The sequence below is a fragment of the Anser brachyrhynchus genome (assembly GCF_964034855.1).
Source record: "Anser brachyrhynchus genome assembly, chromosome: 2".
Lineage (NCBI taxonomy): Eukaryota > Metazoa > Chordata > Aves > Anseriformes > Anatidae > Anser > Anser brachyrhynchus.
This window is the reverse complement of record NC_137695.1, coordinates 108,446,789-108,469,209: the sequence shown is the minus strand read 5'-3', so window position 1 is coordinate 108,469,209 and position 22,421 is coordinate 108,446,789. Positions and strand designations below refer to the sequence as shown.

At 41.7% G+C, this 22,421-nt stretch overlaps 1 protein-coding gene across 1 annotated transcript in view; it reads right to left on the bottom strand.

Moving 5' to 3' along the window:
- Positions 1–14,585, bottom strand: part of LAMA1 (laminin subunit alpha 1) — a 108,021-nt gene extending 93,436 nt beyond the window's left edge. The window contains exon 1 of the mRNA XM_080579362.1: positions 14,435–14,585. Within this exon, the coding sequence (XP_080435488.1) occupies positions 14,435–14,537 (103 nt within the window). The 5' untranslated portion in view covers positions 14,538–14,585. The remainder of the gene's footprint in view (positions 1–14,434) is intronic.
- Between the last annotated feature and the right edge of the window lie 7,836 nt (positions 14,586–22,421).

The window sequence follows — 22,421 nt, the reverse complement described above, 5'->3', positions numbered from 1 at the left end:
AGGGAGCAGTTCTGAGACATTCAGCAAAGTAACAGCTTGATTTTCCCCAAGTATTTTGGCTTTTTTGTGCCAATCTGGTAATAAAGAAGTAATTCCAAGTGAACAGAGTAAATGCAACTTAAACATAAGGGCTGATGCATACAGTAACAATGAGCTTTTTATTGTGTCATTTCTCATATTGAAATACTTGAAGGGGTCTAATCTCATTTGCAAGTTAGTGTTTTTAAAAAAATGTGAGGCAATGAGTGGTTCATAAAAAGCAGGCAATGTTGAAGTTAGCTCACTAGCAATAGATTCATTTATGGAAAATATTTACAGAGGACATAGTGATAGTTGTTCAGAATAGTTTGATGCACTCCAGGAAAACACAAAGGACTAGGAACAAAATGTAATAAAATGTCACAGAATATTGGAATGTATAAAATGTGATAGTATTACACTGCAGAAGTTGAGGTCACATTCTTTATAACATTCTCAGCCAGTTTTCAATGGCACAGATTTTTGTTTCAGTTATTCTGTCCTATTCAAGTTTTGGACTAAGTCAGTTTACTAAATAAAATCCCTGGAACTATCAGGCTTGGGTTCAGATTCTTTGCCTTCTTAATAGATTTACTCTCATTTTATTTCAACAGCAAATGTCCCTAGCTTAACCTTTTCTACATACTTTCATCAGAATCCTATCCTGTAATCACAATGAAAATCTGAGCTGATTTCCCTAACATAAATTGGCTTAAATCCCTAATTTCTAACTGCTGGATTTAAGGCACTAACTCTCTGTTCTTATGGTCAGCAGGAAATCTGTTGTGCAACACCCAACCTGCCTTATAATCCATTTTGTGGAGACACTGCCTGAAAATATGCATTAGCAGCAGCATCAACCCATAGGAAAAGCTGAAAGCTTCACTACAAGTTCCACGCAGGTTTTACATAGCAAGCCACTAAGAAATCATTCGGAAAACTGACCACTCATTTTCCTATAGCTCTACAGAGAGCAGAATTTCTCCTAGTACAACACAAATTATACATGAGCCAACCAAGGAGTATAGTTTTATTAGCAGCACCTCTACAAACTTTAATTTGGAGTATTTAGATAAGATTATTTCAGATTAAGAATTAATCCTCAGTGCCATGACAGACGTTCTCCTAGAAGCTGTTTTCCTTGTTTCCTCATGCTGTACAGCAAAGCTGACTAATATGTCATTCACAGAAATACTACTCAGTGAGACTTTAATTCAAACCATTTTGAATACAATAATGTACTAAATTTGTCTACTCTGTTCTCAAGAGCTTCCAGTGAGAGGTATTCCTCAACATGCGTGCTCTATCACTTGCAAAGTTACCAATTTTTAGTCATCATTGCTCCACTCATGATCTGTCATGATCTTGATTACAGCTTTTGATTATCTGAAATGCTGTTATCACACACATACTTTTCTCTTTTCCAGACTAAAGAAACAAGCCTTTCAGTCTTTCCAGTCAATTTCCTAAACCTCTTATCTTTCTGAATTCTTGGCAGTTTGCATCTCTCCAGTGTGACTCTTAAGACCTCATCAGCACCAACTGGAGTAAAAAAAAATTCTTGAATTCTTCACAGTGTCATCAGCACACCCCAGAATAAGTTTTGTTTTCTTTGCAAGGCACTACAATTCAGTTTGCATTGTATGCTAAGGTAAAGATCCTTTTCTGTTGTACTGCTTCCTACTCAGTCACAATGGAGACGTATACTCTACACCAGCCCATGAGATGAGCTCAGGTTATCTAGGAAACAGCCTACTTTACAGGCATTTGCTGAATGCTCATAAACCCCTGATTTCAGAAAAATCTGTTGATTATTTTATAGTTCTGATTCCGTAAAGCTTTTGCAAATCACACTTAAACAATTCAACAGAAACACCAGAAGAAACACCAACAAAAAACCACTACAATGGTTAAGGTGACCAGTAAGCAATACTCTGTTTGAACCCTGCAAGCTGCCAGGGCACAAACAAGCTGGAGAAGACCAAACTCTGTGCTTTCCTCTGCCCAAATAACAGAGAGCTTCTCTGCCAAACATTTTCTGCTGTTGCTTATGTGCATTCAGCATTATTAACAAGAGCCTTAATTTGAGAGCACTAGCAGCAACAAGCATTTGACTACTGAGGTCTCCCCTGGGCTAGATGATGTGCTAATTAACAACCAATGGCTCAGAAAAGTATTGGAAAAAAAGTATAACACTGCAAATTAATAAAGATGCATGCTTGCAAATTCAGACTGGAAACACAGGAGGCAAAAGTTTGCTTTATAACGAATGAACATCAGCTGTGCTATTCCCTCACACACCTTAGTTTTCTCTCTCGAGTTTGTGAAGATTAAAAGCAAGTCTGACACAACTTGCATGGTTTCCTTCAAATACTCAGCACAGCAGATAGCCAGACTGATGGCCAAAACATAGTAAATAATTTGAATAAGGAAGAAAATTTGCCCCAAATAACCTAATGTCTCAACTCTAATAAAATACTACATTTCAAAGCATAAGAAGCATGGTAAATATAATAGGCAATGGAAGACTAACAGTAAAGAAAGAGACGAGAAAACATTTGATCCTACTTAAGTCTTAATTGCAAGATGTTAACTTTCCCTATATATAGTATCAGAGGATGGTGAGTTAAAGTTAGGAAGTTACTACACTCCCTGGAAAAGTCCTACAATGAAAGAAACCCAGACTTCCAAATTAAACGCTTAGAAAAAAAGGCAGCCAAGCAATACTAACGCATCTCCACAGGTACTGAATTTTGTCACCTCTTACACAGTAACTAACACTATTACACAAAGCATGGTTTTAAACACCATAGATGGGTTAGACACCAGTTTAGGCTGAACACCAACATTATAATAATATCCTTTGCTTTATGAAGTCAAGTGCTAACAAGATAGCTAATGAAAACTTTACAACAGCTCATCTTCTCTTACAAATCCCTCATGCTCTGAGCTTGCAAACACAGACTTAAATCATATAGAAACTCTGTCGCAATGAGCATGTACTCCACTTGGAAGTAGAGTTATTAGGATGCAAAGCCATGGGGCAGCATGCAACTGCATAACACCAAAGGAGTTTGAGCAAGCATCCAGAGATTCCTACAAATGAGCTACCTTGCTGCCCAAATGAGTGTGTGTCACACTTGTTGGTCTAAGGTTGAAAGTACTCAACATTTTGAGGGAATAAAAAACATTGGGAAATATAATAGCTTTAAGAGCTAAAACCACAGCCCTCAATAGGCTTTATAGCTTTATGGCTTGGTCTGCCACAAATCTCACACATCAGAGGCAAAAAAAAAAAATTGACTTTTGCATTCTTGGGAATAAAAAAGATAATCAAAAACTTTAAACAGAAATTTCTAAATAACGTGGCATTAACTATCTGCTTTCTTTCATCAGAACAAACTAAGAGACAGGAGGAAGAAAACTAGCTTTCATGCTAGTTCATGCGTTGAACAGCATGACTGAATATAAAAGTTGAGAAATCTGTGAATACTTTCTACATATATCTTGCACTTTTAAAGTATAACTTATATTTCTTGTGTCCAGTCATGTCTTGTATGTATATTTTTTTTTTCCTATCGTGCTGGCCTGTTCAAGAATCTGCCTAGAAGTTGCCACAGTTTTTATACCAAAGTAAAAGAGCCAACAGTTGACAGATGGGCAGGCTGCCAAGGAACAACAAACCTGCTAGACCATGAAATTAGTTCTTTCTTGTTCACCAAAAGCTTTTTCCACATGTTGAGGAGTCTGCATCATTGTGTTTATTGGTTTGGGGGCTGTTCCGGTTTTGTTTTGATTTTTTTTAAGCACCACATTATTTCTTTTTCCTGAAGTCACCTTAATCTGGGAAACAATTTTCACTCAGAGCTAAAGAAAATACAATTATTTTAGTGTCTTGTTAGATTTGCTTACGTGCAGCCTAAGAGACATTAGCTTAGATAAATATGACAGTAGTACTGGGATTGTGATCAGCATGCCAAAGATTAGGGACCTCAGTCATTCACCATTTATGATGTGTCTTAGTTTCAAAGAAGCAGAACATTTTTGTTCCTATTGATGTTAGATGTAAGCTAGCCTTCTTTCCTACCTTTTACTATGACTACCTCAAGAAATTACAGCTCATCATGTGCTTCTCTTCTATAATCATTTTTTAACCTGAGGCAACAGTCTTCCTTGTAAATGAAAATCATGTCTGGGTTTGACCCTAATTAAATTTGCATGCATAAATGTGCAACATTAGGCTTCATATTGAGTATAATAAATTAGAAGTTATGACCCAAGTATCTATTAGTTCTCTCATGATGCTAAATTCATATTTATTACTTGCAAATTTTAAGAGGTCTGAGATTGGAAAAAAAAAAATTTAAAGGTATAGTAGACCCAGTCATTTCTATATGGTGACCTAGTATCAAAACATTATAAAATGTTACTATGTCTTTTCCCACATAAACATAAATAAGGATCCCTTGAGGCTGCTGGCACCTCCTTGTGATCATAAACCAAGTCTTATAACAACTAGTAGCACTTCAGGGTAACTCTGAAATGCATTTTTTTCATTTAAGCTTGTTATTCACCAGCCATATATCAAAATGAAATTTATATATGGCATTTTTTGCTTTCCTAATATGAGTGCACTACCTTAATTTTACTGTGTATAGCTGCATTAGATGAAATTAAGTGCTTGTTTAAAATAAGTGGACTTCTTCCATTAATTAACAAAAGCTATTTTAAGTTGAAGAGTTTTTGGCACCTCTGAACTACCAGCTCTCTGGTTTTACAGAGCCACGTGTTTTTTTAAACACAGAAGAAAAATGTTTTCATTCAGACAAGCACAAAGCCATTATCAGAGCGCATACAGCCCTGTATCACTGCCAGATATTCCTGGGTGGAAGGGAGCACCTTTCCTCTACCTTGGATGGAGCTGGTACGATTTACAACTAGTACAATGCTTAGGACATGCAAAACTTTGTCATTCCCTTATCTCTACTGACAAGATTTCACATCTTCAATTTAAATGGTTAATTGGGAAATATCCTCTGCAGGGCTTTCTTCAGTTATAACCAACTGTTTAATATGCTATAGGGGTGGTGGCCTGCTTTTTGCAAGAAGTAAAACATACCCTGCTACTTTTTTTCCCCAGGCTTTTTACACTAGGCAACAAGTAAAATTGTGAATTACCTTAATTTACTTACATTTCCCTGTCTTTACGCACAGATTAACAAATACACAGGGCACATCTTGCGTCTCTAATTTAAAAATATTAACAGCAATTCACCTATTCCACGTTTGCTATGTTTCAAGCCCTCACCACTTTCAAACCCTCATTATTTTACAGTAAACATCCTTATAAAACAAAAGGCATTTGTGTCACACCGCATAAATTCTTGAAAGTGTAATTTTAAGGACACAAAATTAAAGAGAGGAAAAAACAACACTGCAAAAGAAAAAAAAAGTTCTCTTCTGTATTACCATCAATGCTCAATAACTCAGCCAGCCACATGGAATTTTAATCAAGTGTCCTAAAAGTATTTTGCCTTTGGCCTGAAAACAAGAATGATACATTTCAGCCTAAAGGGTAATTTTTAAAGAAAAATCAAACAGTCTGAAGACCAGGCTTGAGAGTTGAAGTCCTTTAATTTAAAATTCAGCAATGCTACTGTGACACTACAGCTTGCAAAGCACGTTTTGGATCCTACCCTGAAATACCCCAAACATTTCTGCTGATTTACTGTGGGAAGTGAGGCAATTATCTGGGAAGAGGTGCAGAGCGGGAAGCGTGTATTTCTCATTGTCCTAAAGAACAGACAAGATGAAGAGGGCTGCTCAAGTTTTAAAGAGAGAGCCTGTACCATCTGTTAATATTACAGGGTATATACAAGGATTTTTCTTTTTGGGGGCAAACATCCTGACACTGAGAAGCCCCTTCTTACCCTCTTTTCCTATTACCACAGCAGGATTTTCAGCCTACCAGCCATAACCAAGCCTGCATTTTTCAGTTCCTGCTGTTCGTTGTGGCAGTGGCAGCACAGCAGTAGCAGATCCTTACACCAAGTGCCTGCAATAAAGTTTCTGAGCAACCTTACTGATTGCTGGAGTAAACATCAGTGTGGCAACCTCTGATCTACGCCAAGACACACGGAATTCAGCTATCGACCAGCAGTCGTGGTTTCTACCTGCTACTTCATTGGTGCCTTCAGATCATACGCTATCTGTTATCACTACGGAAAGATCTGCTCTCCTCTAGTCAACATGCAATTCAGCTTGAAGCTCCCTGCCCAGCCCCATACATCTTTCTCACTGCTTGCAAAGAACAGCTTCCTCCACTTCCCAGAAAGCCTACACTGCACTTTGCAGCCATTTCTCCCATTAGAAATGCCCCCTTCAGAGTATGATGAAATACAAAAGAAATTAAGTTGTCCCTTGTGTGACCACTGTGAAGTGGAGAGAGGTCACCCATTTGACCCTAGTATTTCTGCATGCCTTTAGCAATGATAAACTTCTGGTGGATGTTGGCAGACATGCTGTAAACCTACTTAAAGGAAGATAACTTGTCATAGGACTTGATATTTGTCAGTTTTAGCTTCAAATTCATGTTTACTTCTAAATGACCATTTCAGTAACAAGCTCATATTTTTGCATGAGCAAAAAACATATGGTTTCTAAAATGCGATCAACTTTTGATGAGATTTATTGTTAATATCAAAAAATAAGCCTTTGAAAGTGCCCAGTTTTATTCACAAGTCATGGAGTTCTAGATAAACGGTAGATTTGCTTTCCATTTGTAAAGATGATTTTCATCTTGTAAATTAGATATATTACCCTGTAAATGCAAATTGGACAACTTGTACAATTTAAAATGAACATAGTTCAATGCCTTACTGAACCATTGCATTAGTTAGCAACTACTGAAGGAATAAATGAACAATTGTCTGCAGTTAAATGTAAATTCACAGCTATTCTCCCAGAGTCAGTGGAGTTAATTTGATCCCTCCTATTCCCATCAAAAACTTAAATTCTGGCATATTTTAAAGGGCATTTTCTGGTAGAAGTCATTTAGCATGCATTTTAGAGACTCCACAGGCTAAAGCAAATGGATGGAATCCTAGACATTTCAACAGCATGGATTTCACAACCCCAGTTCAAACCAGGGTTTCCACAGACCCGTATAATTCAAAGAACCTTCACTGCAAATTTCTGCTATCTAGCCCCTCTGAGCAAATAAAGTAGAAACAATCTAATCACTACAGGCATTAGCAGACAGTTACAACCCTTTTTTGCCTCCTCTCTTACAACAGAGCAAGATATGAACAAAAGAGACCTCAAGAAAGGCAAGTAAAATATATGAATGGTGCGGCATGGAGGATTACAAAACGTGCATTACAAATTCATGCATTTGAATGAGAAAAGTTTATAAGGGAACATTAGAAAAAAAAATAGTGGGCTCTTCAGCAGTGTGTTAGCAGTGACTTCAGGAACTGGTTTCCTCCCTTCAGCAAAGCAGAAACAGGGAAGACATGAGTTGATTAATTGGCTTTCCAAGCCCAGGCATTTTACTGGAGCTGGATGCTCATCAATTCACTCAAATGCTTTTTGTCTGGATACTCCGGGATGGATTCAGAATAACTGAGAAGTCGGTAAGGACTGATCCTACCCTCCCACACCCCGAGCAGCAGCTCTGCCTGGGGAAGAGGCAGTGGAGGAGCAGCAGGGTTTATCCACTTAATCAGGTCTACAAGAAAAAGAAAAAAAAAATCCAATAATCAAATCAAGGCTATAGAAGTTGTTTCAAATTACCTGTATGTGTTCTGCATTGTTCCTGCAGCCCTTCAGCAAATAAAATCTTATACAAACAAAAATGATAAAGGAAGACAGTGGACACGGGCCTATCTTCAAGGTCATTTTACAGCAAAACAGAACAGCAAAAATGTAGGCAAAGCCAAGGGAAAAATAAAGTTTTCACTTCAAGCAGATTGTTTCTTAAACAGCTTTTTAACCTTTATTCTCATGCGGGAATCAAGAGGGGGATTGGAACTCGCAGCACAATAAATGAGCTCAGGAAAAGGAATTACTGTATGCTCGCAAAACAATTTCAAATCTGAGACTTGAATCTAAAATGAACTGGTCAGGGAATATCTCTGATATAGTCATTACTGTATTAAATGGTAGTTTAAAAATTCATCGAAAGCTAACAAGTTAATTCTTCCTGTTTTATCGGCTTTGCTCAAATCTACTCGGTTTACACAAAGTGGTAGCAGATCTTCATGGGGCTGACCGGTAGGAAAAGTGCAGAAAAGACAGAACAAATTAGCTGAGGCCATTGCCACACATCAGCCAGCGCTTCACAGAGCCTGCAAGGTTGGGCTGCTTGCAGAAAGGCAAGGGCTCTGGCCAAGCAGCAGGTGAGCGACTGCCATGCATCCCCCCTTCCAGCTGCCCTATGAACTCACATGGCTGTTAAAACAATCGTGATTCTTACAGAGATAATTTAACTACAAAGGAATGAACACAAACATACCTCCTAACCTTTTTTGCTTTGACTCACAACTCCACCAGATGAAGTGTTCACATCAAAACTCAGAGCCAAAGTGCTATACCCACCATACAGTGCCCCTAGGCCCTAGGATCAGCCTCTAGGATATCACTCACATGCCCAAAAACATACGTAAATGGGAGGTTTGATTGATGTGCACCTAAGGTTTATACCAACTAAGAAATTACAATTCTTGCAACCTAACCAATCTCACCTTGCAACACTTCTCCGACATGCTATTTCTCTGGTCAGAATAGGATGCCTTGAGGACAGCAGCTGTCTAACCCCTTTAGAAAAAAATAAAGACAAAGACAAAGAAGGCATACTCCATCTGAAGATCCTGTGTGAGAGTGCTGTAAATACCAACAACTGATCAACACACTGATAGTCCTGAATTTCCAGAGATGCATTTTCTAAACCCTCAGGGAATAGGGGAAATATTTATGACAGACAAATGTTTTTTTATCTTAATCTTCAGTCTATTTAGCCTGCTTTCATGGGATTTTTCTTTGTCACATACCTTTGCACTCTGAGAAAAGAAGAAATAGTCTGTGGCTTGTTGGTGCTAACTTTGTTTTAAAAGACGGGGGGGGAGGGGAAAAGGAAAGCGAAGTTGGGATCTAGGAGTCTCCAATCAATGCCAAGCACGTTTTCTCCACAGAATGTCCAAGATGTTCTTTGCACACCACCAGAAAAACTGAAATTTCTCATTGTTTTCTTCTTCTGTCCCATCTTCCAGTCAGGCTTCAATCATCAAAATTCTCACCTAGCCAAGATCCATTACCTTTTACATTATTCTTTTTACATTGCAAATTCTTTGAGTATTATCAAGCCCCATTTCTCGTTAATAATTTCCAAAATATATTTGTATTTCCTATTATGAATTTAGTGAACCTTATCATTTTAATGCAATAGTACCTGAAAAGGCTGCATTCCTGGGCATATGCAATGCAGTCTCTATTTGAGGTGACTTGGCAGATAGGTAACCTAAAATTGAATTTGGTTAGAGCACTATACAGAACAAAGTCTAAGTGGAAATATATATGTTCATATACATACAATGTGAATTTCTACAAAATTCGACATTCAATCTATCTAGTAACTGGCCCTATCTATCTGGCCCAGGGTCTATCTAGACCCTGAATCCCAGGTCTCCCCCTTTACTGGTTCCTGGGCATGCAAGCCTCTAAAGCCAACAGCCTTGATGGTGCACTGTGGATCCCTCCAGTAACTGGCCTGGACTTTCAGCCTACCTAGAAGCTGGCCCTGGCTCTTCTCATCTCTATTTGACTCATGCGCAGATGCTCGTTCATGAAGATGGGTCTCCTGGTCAACGTCTAGATGGTCTTCCCAGTAGCATTGGGCCTCCTGGTTCCTCTGGCTGCTCAATTGCAGACCCTCTGGTCTCTTCAGTATCCATCCTAGAACTATGGCTGCTTTGATACCTGCTCCCAAGCCTCTCATCCTACTTGCTGGCTGGCCTGGTGTGGTTCTGTATGTCAGTGTGATCAAACAACAAACACCTTTTCTGGTCTGTCCAGCCACAGCCACCCAAGACATGCAGGTCCCTGTGACTTGTGGTCCCCTCTCCAGGGACTGACGCTTCCACCTCCACACTCTGAGCATAGAGACCCCTTCACCCAGAACAGTTAGAAACAGTTTAATAAAGACAGGATAGACTGTACTGATGAGGTACAGGGCACAGCAAGACAAGCATGCTGACTGGCAATCTGCTTACAGCCAACATGTTATCCTCTCATCTCTCTTTTTTACCCCATACTTGTTCTTTCTCAGACCTCCCGGATCCTCCTCTCCTTTCCCTGCCTTAACTTTTCCCCTTTGAGGCTCTTCCCCATAATAAGTTTTGTCCAGTTGCAAAATGTTCTTCCCCTGCATTGCACAAGGAGTCCCACAGCCCCCAGTAGACAGTCACTACCTGGAGAACTTCTCCCATAGCTCCCTCACAGTGATGAGTGTTACCCTGGCCCCATGGGCTGATGGCTATCATCGGACAGCCCTGGGAGGGACTGATTTTTGTACTGGGGTTGCCCCACCTTATTCCTTTGTGTGTGTGAAGAGGAGACTTATCACATAGCTTGACAAGGTAAGTAGAGCTTGGACAGTTGATAAGTACCTTGTGGCCCTGCTACTTAACCCACATGAAGGCGCACGTGGGGCACATAGGTTTTTTGTTGTTGTTGTTGTTTTGTGGTTTTTTTTTTTTAAGACTGGTGGAAACAAGCTTTACTTGCTAAGATACCACATGGTAGTTCTAAACTCTCTATGAAATAATGTTTCATTTCATACAGGAAGTGACCAGCTCATCGTGAAAGTTTAAGAAGATTTTCTTCAAAGTTTTATTGTCATCCTAGTACATCCTAGAAGTTTGGCTCTCAGTTTCAAAAGCGTATGAGGAAATTGTATGTCATCCCATGAAACACGAGGATGTAGTGAGGCAACTAGAACTATACCTAGGTTTACCTATCTAGGCTTGCAGGCTGAAGGCCAGATCTAAAAAAAAAGACTCAAATGTCTTGCTAACAAAATCAGACACACCTAGAATTCAAGCACACCAGCTCCAAAGTAAACCTCATCATTCTGAACAAGGCACCAGGAAGTCTATCTGCACTAAGTGGGATACACAGCCATCCTGCCAAGTGACCCAGTAAAAACGGGTGGAGAAGGATACAAAAAAAGACTTTCCATACTGGATTTAAATGTGATTGTTGCTTGCAACAGAAATAGATAAAAATGAGAAGGCCAGCTTTTTGATTCTCCTTCCATCTTTGAGTGCTGTGCCAATTAAACTAGAGCATCAGCTTTTTCTCTTACCCATTCTCCTTCTGCACCCTTTAAACTTGCATTCTTGGATACACAGTAGTCTTGGTTTCAAACAGTTTTGGAGGGATTTCATATATGCCTCCCCCTCCACTACCTGTCATAGCAAACTGGTAATAAGGCACTCTATTGAGAAATTGGAGACGTGGGTTCAAACCATCTCAAGCTAAGGAGATTAACCTAAGTCTCCCACTTCCTGAGCAAGTGCTCTAACAATCTGATTTATAAGTAAACCTTATCACTTATGTTTCAGAAAAAAAAATGTGGTTGCTGAACATAATGTCATGATTTGTGTATTAGAGCCATAACTTACACATACTTACTAAACCAGATTCTTAAATCAAAGTAGGTTTGAAACCCAAATGGTGATAAGCATGTGAAATACCTGCATTCAGCTCTGCCCAGAAGAGGCACCCAAGGCACCTTCCTGGGCTCCTTCAGTCTCCTGAACACCAGCACTTAAAGCCTATTGATTCCGAAACCCCAGGCAGGAACAACAGAGCAGGCTGCCACAGCACACCAGCTCACAGAACAGACTGAGATGAGATACAGCCAAGGAGATTTTGTCTAGTACAGCTTTGAGAGTTATCGTTGCCACACATTTACAGTAGCAAGATTTTTTTTAATTGTAGAAAAATCATCTGACAGTGGCAGAATCAAGTTTATGAAATACAGGGAATGCTGCACAACTAATTGCTTTCCCTTTCCACTTTGCAGACCTGTATCGCTCTTACACTCAGAATAATGAAGAATGCATTCCAGTGGAGCAAAGCTGCTACAAAAGCCTCTGAAATGATTATTTGCTTCTGAGGTAGTACAACAGCTCTTGTCTGGATCTGGACACTAGAGATATGTGCTTCACAAAGAATAACTCCCATTATTAAATACAAAAGACTCAATTGAAAATACAGACCCAACTTTTCAACATGATGGCGATACTTCAACAACACACCTGCAATTAAAATGCCAAGTAAATTTTATAGGTATGTAGATATTAATCTTTAGGCTGAAAGAACCAATCATTAACCTTTAAAGCTGGTTGCTGCAGTAACTTTACTATTCCACGTTGCTTTTTCTTAGAATGGACTTCAGCACTTTCTGACAGACCCCTGCAACTATTGTATGCTTGTTTCCTCATCTGCTGACAGGACAAAAGCAGGCACCAACACAAAAACAGGAAATGCTGAAAGGGTTCTACCAAGGTACTCTCCGCAAGCAAGCCAAGATACTTTTTCCCCAAGACTTTCAAATGCTCCTGCAGCGTCCAAGAAACTTTTCTGTTAACACAACAATTTTTTTACATTGTCACAATGCTTAAAGTTTAAACTTCAGTTGTTTACTTTCTGCAAAAGCAACATGGCTATTCTAATCTGCATCACATTCTTCACATTGTTTTAGGTTCAGTTATCTTGAATTCTGTGGGTTTTTTTTTGTAAGGCATTTATCCACCAGGGGGGTTTAATACCAACTGCTTCCTCTGATGATCTGTGCTCTCATGCTGAGAAAAAAAAAAAAAGAAAAAAATCTATCAACTTAATCTAATAGGAGGAATGGTCTCCTGACCTAATCTTTCAACTAGAAAAAATATAGGGTAATTAATTTAAATAGCCCCAGGAAGGGGGGCTTAGGTACGTTCCAATAAACTCGTTTCTTCAATCACTGAGATAAAAATATGTATTTTATCAAGATGACTGACCACTAGCTGCTACATAAGAGCTGGAATACCAGCACTAAACTCTTTACAAAAGCTGAAGCAGATTACTGCAATGCGATCATTGTAAATTTCTATGTGGGAAGAAAAGGTATGGGCTCTCTCAGATATATTTGGCCAGCTTTAGAAGAATTCTTACCCTTTCAAACTGTGTGCTAACATGCATATATAAATATGAGTGAATAGTGAATTAGAGTTTTTTGATGTACAGATGGTACCTTAGAAAAACAACAGTGAAGTGCAAGTTTTGTGCCACTCTTCATTTGTTTCTAAGAGTAAATTCTTGCAGACAAGACACGGTATATTTATTTACAGGCTGAAATACACAGACTCAGCAACTTGGGTTTGGTTTTGTCACCTTGATGCTGAGGATGAGGTTTTGTACACATAACATTAATAAGCACACTTGCTTTTACTGCAGCGTGCAAACAGCCAGATGCTAATCTCACGCGCTATATCCGTCTTGAACGCCGCACTTCACCTTAAACAAAACCAAGTCACGCATCTGCACAACATATGCCTTCCAACCATTTTCCGTCCTCGGCTTTTGGTTTCAATAGAGACCCGAGGCGGCTGGGGACCGGCGTGCCGTGCCGGCAGCAGCGCTCGGCGCAGGTCCTGCTGCTGGCTCCAGCGGGAGGAGAACCACACCGAGCAGGAGCACCTGGTGGCTCCAGCGCTGTACCTGGCAGCCCAGCACAGCCGGGCGGACCCGTGCGGAGCCCGGCTCGGCTCCTGCTCGCCAGCCAAACTCCCCGGGCGCTGCTCCTGGAACAAAGCGGCCGCCCCGAGCCGTCCGCAGCGGTACCACGTGCGAGGAGAGAAAACTTCGGTAAATCGGCTCCGTTACATCCTCACGCAGCCTCTCCCTCACGCCCGGAGGGGGCTGTTCATCCCCTCTCACCCCCAAGAAGAGGGGCTCAAGCCGGTTTGCATCAGCGACGGCCCTTCCCCAGCAGGGGGGCACCCGGGGCTGCGAGCCCCCCATCTCCCGCGGGGACGGGGCTGCCCCGGGGTCCCCCCCCGCCGGCCCCGGGGAGCGGGCAGCTCCCGCGCCCCCTTCCCTCCCCCGGCCCTTTCTCGGCGTCTCCCGGCCCCCACAAAGGGAGTGGGCGGCCCGGAGGAGGCGGCCGGGTGGAGTGGCCCCCGCCGCCGCCGCTTCGGGAGAAGAAAGGGCTGCGGCAGCCACGGAGATGGAGGAGCGAGGGGGAAAAGAGCCCCCCACACCCCCGTACCCGCTGTGCCCAGCACAGGCAGGGGGCACCCCATAAACCCCGATAGGGGGGTGGAACAAGCTGGATCCGCGCACCCCACGCCCGCTCCTCCGCGACCCTCACCTCGGGGCTGGCCGTGCCCCGGCGCCCAGAGCAGCGAGGCCAGAGCCAGCAGCAGCAGCCACCGCCGCCGCCACCCGCTGCTGCCCACCACCATCATCATCATCACCCCGCCGCCGGGAGGGACTGCCTGCCCCGCCGAGCCGCCCGCCTTATAGCCGCCCCCTCCCCACCGCCGCCCCCGGCCCGCCCCGCACCCGCACCCACGCCCACGCCCGCCCCACGACCCTCCTCGACCCCCCCGTCGGAGCGTCCCGTTTGGGGCGGCCCGAGGGGGGCGCCTGAGAAACCCCAAAAGGGCGTCGTGAGGTGTCACACACACCCCCCCCTCCCGGGTGCGCGGAGCCCTTCCGAGCCTCCGCCGCGTGTGGGAGCGGCCGTGCAGCCATGTTTGTGCACCGGGGGGCTCGTCCCTGCGCCTCGGGAGCTGAAGGGTCGCCCCCGGTCCTGCAGCAAGACCTCGCAGCTTTTGGGACCGTCAGCTGCCTCTGGAAACTGGCACGAAACGCAAAAACTGGGTGTGGGAATTCCTCAGGATAGTTTCGACACGTTTCGCTCACATTTCCCTCACGTTTGGCTTCCCCCTTTTAAGGATGGGAATTCCTCAAGGATGAGACGTTTCTACGTATTTCACTAAGATTTCATTCACGTTTGGCTTCCCTGTTTTAAGGGTCATCAGTCACACAGCTCATATGCACAGCTACTCCTTAATAACTACCCCAAGTGAGTTGCAGCAAGGTACCACACTTTCCAAAACAAAGAGCTGTGTGCCCAAAATGAGTTGGTTGGGGCAGGGGAACTTCAGTCAAAATATACTGTCTCACCCCTGAGAACACATCCCGGTTACTTTTTAGGAAAAGCTAAGTTTGCTCAGAGCGGTATTGTTTTGTAAACCACATTTCAAAATGCACTGCTATCTATGAGTTGCATGAGCAAAGTTAGGCTGCAAGTGCATTCTTCAAGTCGGGGGGAGCTGCTCATAGCTTTCAGGATGCAGCTTGGTTATTGATCAGGGTAAAGAAATTCAGGAAAAGAACGGTAATTTATATATTTTGTAAAAATAATAAATAAATAAATAAATAAAATAAAATAAAGCAATTTCTTACAATGTAACTCAAGAGTTATTAGTTATACTTGAGAATGCATAACATTGTTTATACTCAAAACACACACAAAAAGGAAAAAAACCCAGGTCAAGGAGATAAAAATGAAAATGTTCTGCCACAAAATGGTATCAAAGGCCTTCAAGCCTACAAATAAATAACACTCCACATCAGTCCCTTCCAACAGATCAGTCCTTTGCTCACACCAGGAACTTCTTAAATTTCAGGACAGGCAAGAAGGAGGAAAGCAAAACATCTGTGGAGAGAAAAGTCAACAAATTTCAAGAGCCAAAGTGTCATTTGTTCTAAAATCATAGAGGTCAGGTTAAGGAATCCTCTGTGCAGAATCGCAAGTACCAGTTGGAAGCCAAGTACAAAGGAAAGGGAAAGAGGAGCATCTGCGCAACATAAAATCCCACCAGTTTTCAGCTTTATAATTAGTTTAACCATTTCATCAAATTCCAACAGATTGAAGAGTACTTTCTTACATCCATGCAACGAGCAAGTGCCAGTTCATTATTACACGCATTTATCCCCATCAAAATGTTCTACAAGGGCTAGAGTATGTGTATTGAGGTGCAGCCCTGGACTATATCATCAGCCTCAATTATTATAGCTTAACTAAACATCTGTATACAACTTGTAACAGAAAAGTATACATTGCATTTGTCTGCAGGACCACATCACGGTTATTCAGTGCCCATCCCTGCGAAAGCCGACTCTCCTCCAATTTCATGTGAGTATGTACCTCTTCTAGGAGGATTACTGTGTTTCCTCTCACTCCTGCTTCCACAGTTCACTGCTGTTGGTACAAAGTACCAGACAATCAGACTGATCCCTGCTTCAAGATATACCACTGCTAATACAATTCTTTCCTGACCTAGGTTTCTAATGAGCTTTGAATGATTATGCCTTTAGATGAGAATCTCAGCTTCCTAAGCGAGTATAACTATGCTGGACGTTTACACTGAGCGTATCAGGTATTATTTGTGGAAGATTAGAAATTTCTTAGTCTTTACCAAACCAATCCAATGAGAAAATGGAATGTCATGGTACAGGTAAGATCCTGAAGGAGCGAAGAACTGTGCAGGAATGAAAGCATTTCAGGGCACTGTACTCTTTCATGTACATTTGTACAGTCCCCATAGCCCACATCCATCGACTGAAACTACAAGCGCTACTATGTCATGTATGCTTAATGTAAATAGTAACACTACAAAATAAAATGGCAGGCAATACTTTTATATTATAAAACAATTAACTTGATACTGCTATAAATTTACATGAATGGAGGGCAGAGATAGCACAAACTTTAGGAAGGATGATTTCTGAATACCTCACAGTTATTTGTTTTACTAATTAAAATTAGCTCCAAAATAAACAAAACAAGAAGCTTGCTATGCAATGCAAGAAAAAAAGTGAGTTGTAAATACCCAGAAAATACTCAGAGATGTGATTACAGGCAACTTAAAATTTTATTTTCTCTCGCCACAACTTTCATGAATTAGAATTGCCTTAAGGACTAAGTGTTTCAGTTGCAAAGAAATGGAGAATACTAATATTTGGGATTATGTAGCACAAAGTGAATACGTTAATCTAGCCATCTGTGGATAACAGCCTATTGATGAAAAAATTGCCTTCGGCAAAAACAGAGGTTTGGGAGAATTAAACTGAAGAAAGACCAAATACACAAAGTCTGAATGGAAGCTCTCTGCTATCCTGCACCTAAGTAAATGCCCAGTGAACACCGAATATGTTTTTTCAGCTTTTGTCTGGGCTGCTGTGCTTAAGGCAGAGCTATTGTGTTCGTGGCAGCTTCCCTTCAGGCCCCTCAGGAGCACCAAGTCACCTCCTGACCCCGAGGGCGGCAGGGGCACTCCTAGCTGTCAGCAGTGCCGTGCTTCTCCTCATCCATAGCATTTAATAACTTGCACATCCCAGCATCCCACCTTGCTACCTACCCTACTTCTAGTGATCCTTTTTTCTTCACGGCAAACCAATGCATTTCTACGCTACAAACACCTTTGATGCAGTATTTGCTGGAAATGCGGTGGGGAATTTGAAATAGCTTCTCAAAGGAGGTATGTTAATGAAACCAGTCGATAATCCCACCCAGAACTACATCTGACAGCTAAGTAAGATTTTTATTAACAGCTGTACTGTACTACAAAGGGCCTTTCTAATTTTTAGCTGCTTTGGTTTTTTTTGCTGGGCTTTTTTGCACACACTTGTTATCCATTCTGTCTTTGTCTCCTTAGCTCAGAAGCACCACCCAAGTGTTCTGAAAAAGTACTCTGGAAATAATTATCACTTATCATCGGAGGAAAAAAAAAGTTCAGTAAACTGCCTGTCTGCCTCTAATAAACATTCACTCGCTACTAAAAGCTGGTTTAGATAACTTGTTATTTTCCCCAGAACCCTTCAAGTGCTTTTCTCCCTCGGAAAAGTCCGTCCAGAGGTTAATAAATCTGAGCTGTGACAGACCAAAGAGAGGGGTAAATTCAAAGCAAAAGGCCCTTCACAGCACACCCTGCCCACAACTTCCTCTCATCAGAGAAAACCACCTTTACAGCTTGACATGTGGGAAGTATGATTCAAGGAACGAGGAGTGGGCTGGGGCAGATCCCTGTTCCCTGCCGGTGTTCCTCTCCTGGTAGCCCAGCACTCTGCTTTGGCAGCAAAATATTTTGCCCTTCCTATTCCTGAAAATGATTTCAAGCCATAACTTGAAATCTGTGTTATGATAATTTGGCTCTGAGATGACAAAGGCTTCCAGGAGGATTAAAGAAAATCTGCTGTTTTGGAGGAAGCTGGGAAACAGCTGCTCCAGCAGACTGCACAGAGCTGTCACAGGCAAGTGGACAAGGCGAGAGTGGATTGAGTGCCTCCAGCCTGGCCAGAAAAGGCACAGCGTGGGCTGCCCTGCAGATGCAAAGTCACCCAAAGGCTTGCCTACTTCATGCTGTGAGCTTTGCTGACCCCAGGAGCTGCCTGGACTTAAGTGCCTGCCAGACAGAAGGTCTAGCTTTAGAGAGAAGCAGGCACTCCAGGATGGTCTGGATGCCAAAAGGGGGGAATGGAGGAAAGAAAATGGGAATTTCTATGTAAATTCCTACTCTGCTCCCAGGACACTCATATAACACGGAGGATTTTTATTTCCTGGGCTACCCCATATGCCAGGTACATGCTCCTGCCTCACGCTGACCACACGTAGGTTTAGTGGTAGCCTGCCCTCCAGGCTCTCAAGGGGCTGTGGACACCCCGTGTCCCCCTCCTATTACCATCCATGATTCTTGCCCAGGTGCTATAGGCACCTGGGGAGAAGGCACCTGGTGCCTTCTGCTGGGGAGAAGGCACCAGGAGCTCCAGCAAAGAGGCCAAAAGCTCTGCTGAGGAGGAGATGTTGGCAGGAGTCAGCACAAGACAGAAGTGTCATTACCAGCTGCTCTGTACCGGGGAGGGGCTGGATTCTTCTTGATCTCAGTAAGATAGGCACAACACCAAATAATGTAATAAAAGTGATTTTATAATAGTATGCCCATAAGCAGAGGATTATTGATAGCAAGCAATTCTTATTTCTCTTCATTCCTCCATTCATGCAGCATTAGGTGGACCTTATGCAAGCAGTATAGTTGCCCCAGACTCCCTGTTTTGAACTTAAGGAGAGAACTATCTCATTATGTTATGGTAAATATATCACATGCCTGGATCACACCAAGGCACCTACCTGACTGTGAAGACACTGTGTAACTCCTGGCCCTTCGCTGCAACCAAAGCAGGAGTTGCAGGTAGCAAGAGATACTTGGTACCAGGGAACCGTGCCTGCCAAGGGTGGTATGATCTGAAAACCGGTTAATAGACCAGCACAGGTTCTGCCATGCAAAATACCTGCTGATGTTTTCCTGTTGATTGATTTCTGCTGTTTTCCCACTAGAAGGGACTGAAGCATTGGCTGTGAGAGATGTCAAAGGCAGACTCAGCATGTCTTCTGTGAATAGCTTACAGGCTGGAAATTGTGATTACCGTCCAAGGGGAATGATTGGATGCTATATTGTATTATGGCAAATACATTCTCCCTGAAAATCATGGTAAATTCACATACATCTTTGTTCTGCTGGAAAAATGGGACCCATACATTACACAGAATGCAATACCATCACCACTGGTAATCGGCAACAGCAATAATGCTCTTTCCAGTCTGGGCACGGAACCTCTCCTGGCATTTTGATTAAACTGTTTGCAAGAGCTTGAAGGCTCCAGTAACCCATGTAGGCAAAGGAATGGCCCCAGGTAAGTTCATGACAGACATCTATAATGAAGGACTCAGCTTAAAAGCAGAAAATTTAACTCTTACTGATCATCTCCAACCTGATCCTGGATCTGTAGGAAGAGCTTGTGGGACTTGAAAGATCCAAACCCACCACTTCCTAATTTGTATTAGGAAGGGGAGAGAATATAATGTGGCCCTCTTAGAGATGTGCAAGCTGAATGGCTTTTAATTTGTGCCCCTAACAACTAAGATAGTTCTGAGTGGATAGAGAATTTATAGATTATTTAGCTCAATCACAACTGACTTAAGAAAGAAGATTAAAGTTTGTGATTTTTTTGCTTCCATACTGTTTTGCAAAATATATTAAATAGGAGTTAATCACACAGTCTGATCATTTCTTTGGTGAGTTTGGATTTCTTCTCAAGTGTAGTCAGGTATGCAGCTGGGAAAAGATCTGTAGGGTGTCAGTATTGTTCCGGTGGTTGAGCTTTTAACAGCAAGTGCCAAGATTTTGCTGCCCAGAGACATATACCTGTCTATGCAAAATCTGTGTTAAAAGAAGTCATCTTGATGTGAGATTAGCAAGATTTACATCACCTTTTCTGCAGAATATCTGGAGATAATGCAAGAAACCAAACTTCTAGAGAGTAGAAAACGAAAGCCAAGAGCTTAAATATGTGGCCTCTTTTTCCAAACTGTGGAACAATAAACATCTGTGGTTGTCTTTCATAGCTTCTAAAGTGAAGTCATTTATTTATACACCTAAACATGAATTTAATGTCAGCTTTAAGCTTCTGTTACAGAAATTTGTCACAGAATCAAGTTGAAGAGGCAATATAACTTCATTAATGTGGGAGGAAATACGCAAGTAATGCTATTACTTAATCTTAAGTGCCATTCCTGCTATTGCAAGAAAGTGCTTTACACCCATCTGGAAAGTCATTATTAACAAACTGAATAATTTATCACTTCCAATTTTCAAGAAATTATACCCACCTAAGACTCAAACCATTGAAAAAATAGTAATCCAGAAAGCTATGTCAGCTTCCTAATATAAAGTACAGTAGGAGTGTCCTACTGTGAAGTTTCATGGAGCATCTTTTTAAAGCCAACACTAACTCTTCCTCTCTGTAAGGCAGGTGAACTTGTCTTCCTACTGCCTGATGGGTACCTTTATCAGTATTTCAACCAAATTTTTGTAAGTGGATAAAAAATTGATGATGCGGCCTGAAAATCTCTGTGCTTCACCTTTCTAATGTTATTTAGAGATACCCTCTGCTACCCAAACATTGGCATTAACATACAGAAGGGAAGCAGAGTTAAGGCTTACACTTTATCTTTAAACTTAACTCTGCACTCTTTGAAGTGCCTGATTTTGAATTAAATACACATACATTGAATTAAATTCAGGAAGTGATGGAATCATTGTTTACGTTGTGTTTTAAGTTCTTTGCCTGAGCTGGAAAATTGGAGAACAGAGAAGCCCATTTAACTCATAAAGAACTAAAGAGCAGCAGGCAAAAGGACAAAGGGGCTATCTTATTTTAATTACTGACAAGTTAAATTGCCCTGACTAGAACTTATTTTCTGATTCCTTTTTTTAATAATGTAGTGCAAACTCAGTGTTAAATGCTACTGAGTCTGGCTAGCATTTTCTGTCTCTTTTGTGCTGTATAAAACAAACTCTCATCAGTGAAGAAGCAGTTTAACACTTTTTAATATCTAGCGAGGTATCAGCTCCACTTGAAAAAGAATGATGATTAAAAATTCATGAGATACTGGAAATGTTTAGAATCTGAATTGCTTCGCAGGAAGAGACAACTGTGTCTACATAAATATTATCCACAGGATGGATGGATTGTCAGGCTGTATTTACTAAGGTACTGTTTCTATGTAAACACAGTTACTAATTAGAGATTTGTTTTGGAGAAAGAGACACAAAGCCAATCAGTGTGATGAGGGGAGAGCTTAGGAGGTGAGCTCTCTAGCTCGTCTTTGACTTCAATCAAGAAATGCCTGCTCTGAACAAATGAAAACATTATCAAGTTGTAGTCAGTCCTTATCTGCAAAGACATTTCAGCGGTGTATTTACCATCCCTGAATTCTTTCCTGCACTTTTCGGGTTGTCTCCAGGGAGCAGACAGAGGTGCTGTCCTGCAAGTGGCAATTAAAATTCTTCCCCATCTACACAAAGTCCCTTCTCCTTCCATCACCGTGCAGGCTAAGGTGACCCCACCACAGGTGCTCCCAGGAGCCTGCACCTTCCTGGGGAGAGGCATCACCAACCAGCCTGACGATAACATTTGCGGCTCATCTGGAGGTGCCCACAAAACCATCTCTTTCTCTCTTTTTCAGTTTTCTTAATTTGTAAAAGTTGGGGGGGGAGCCCTGACTGGTATCACACACACAATGTAACCAGGCAAATATTTTGCTTTTGCTTTGAAGACTCTTTTATAAACACTAACAGAGGATGGGAAAAATAGCTGTTATTGCAATAGGTTTTTTGGTAAAATATCAGGAACTAAAGAATACTGGAAGTTGCTCCATTGAAAATTGAAAATAAGCCAGTTATAAAATAAACAAGTCCGCATGGAGTTTACGCAGTGATTTTTGGTGA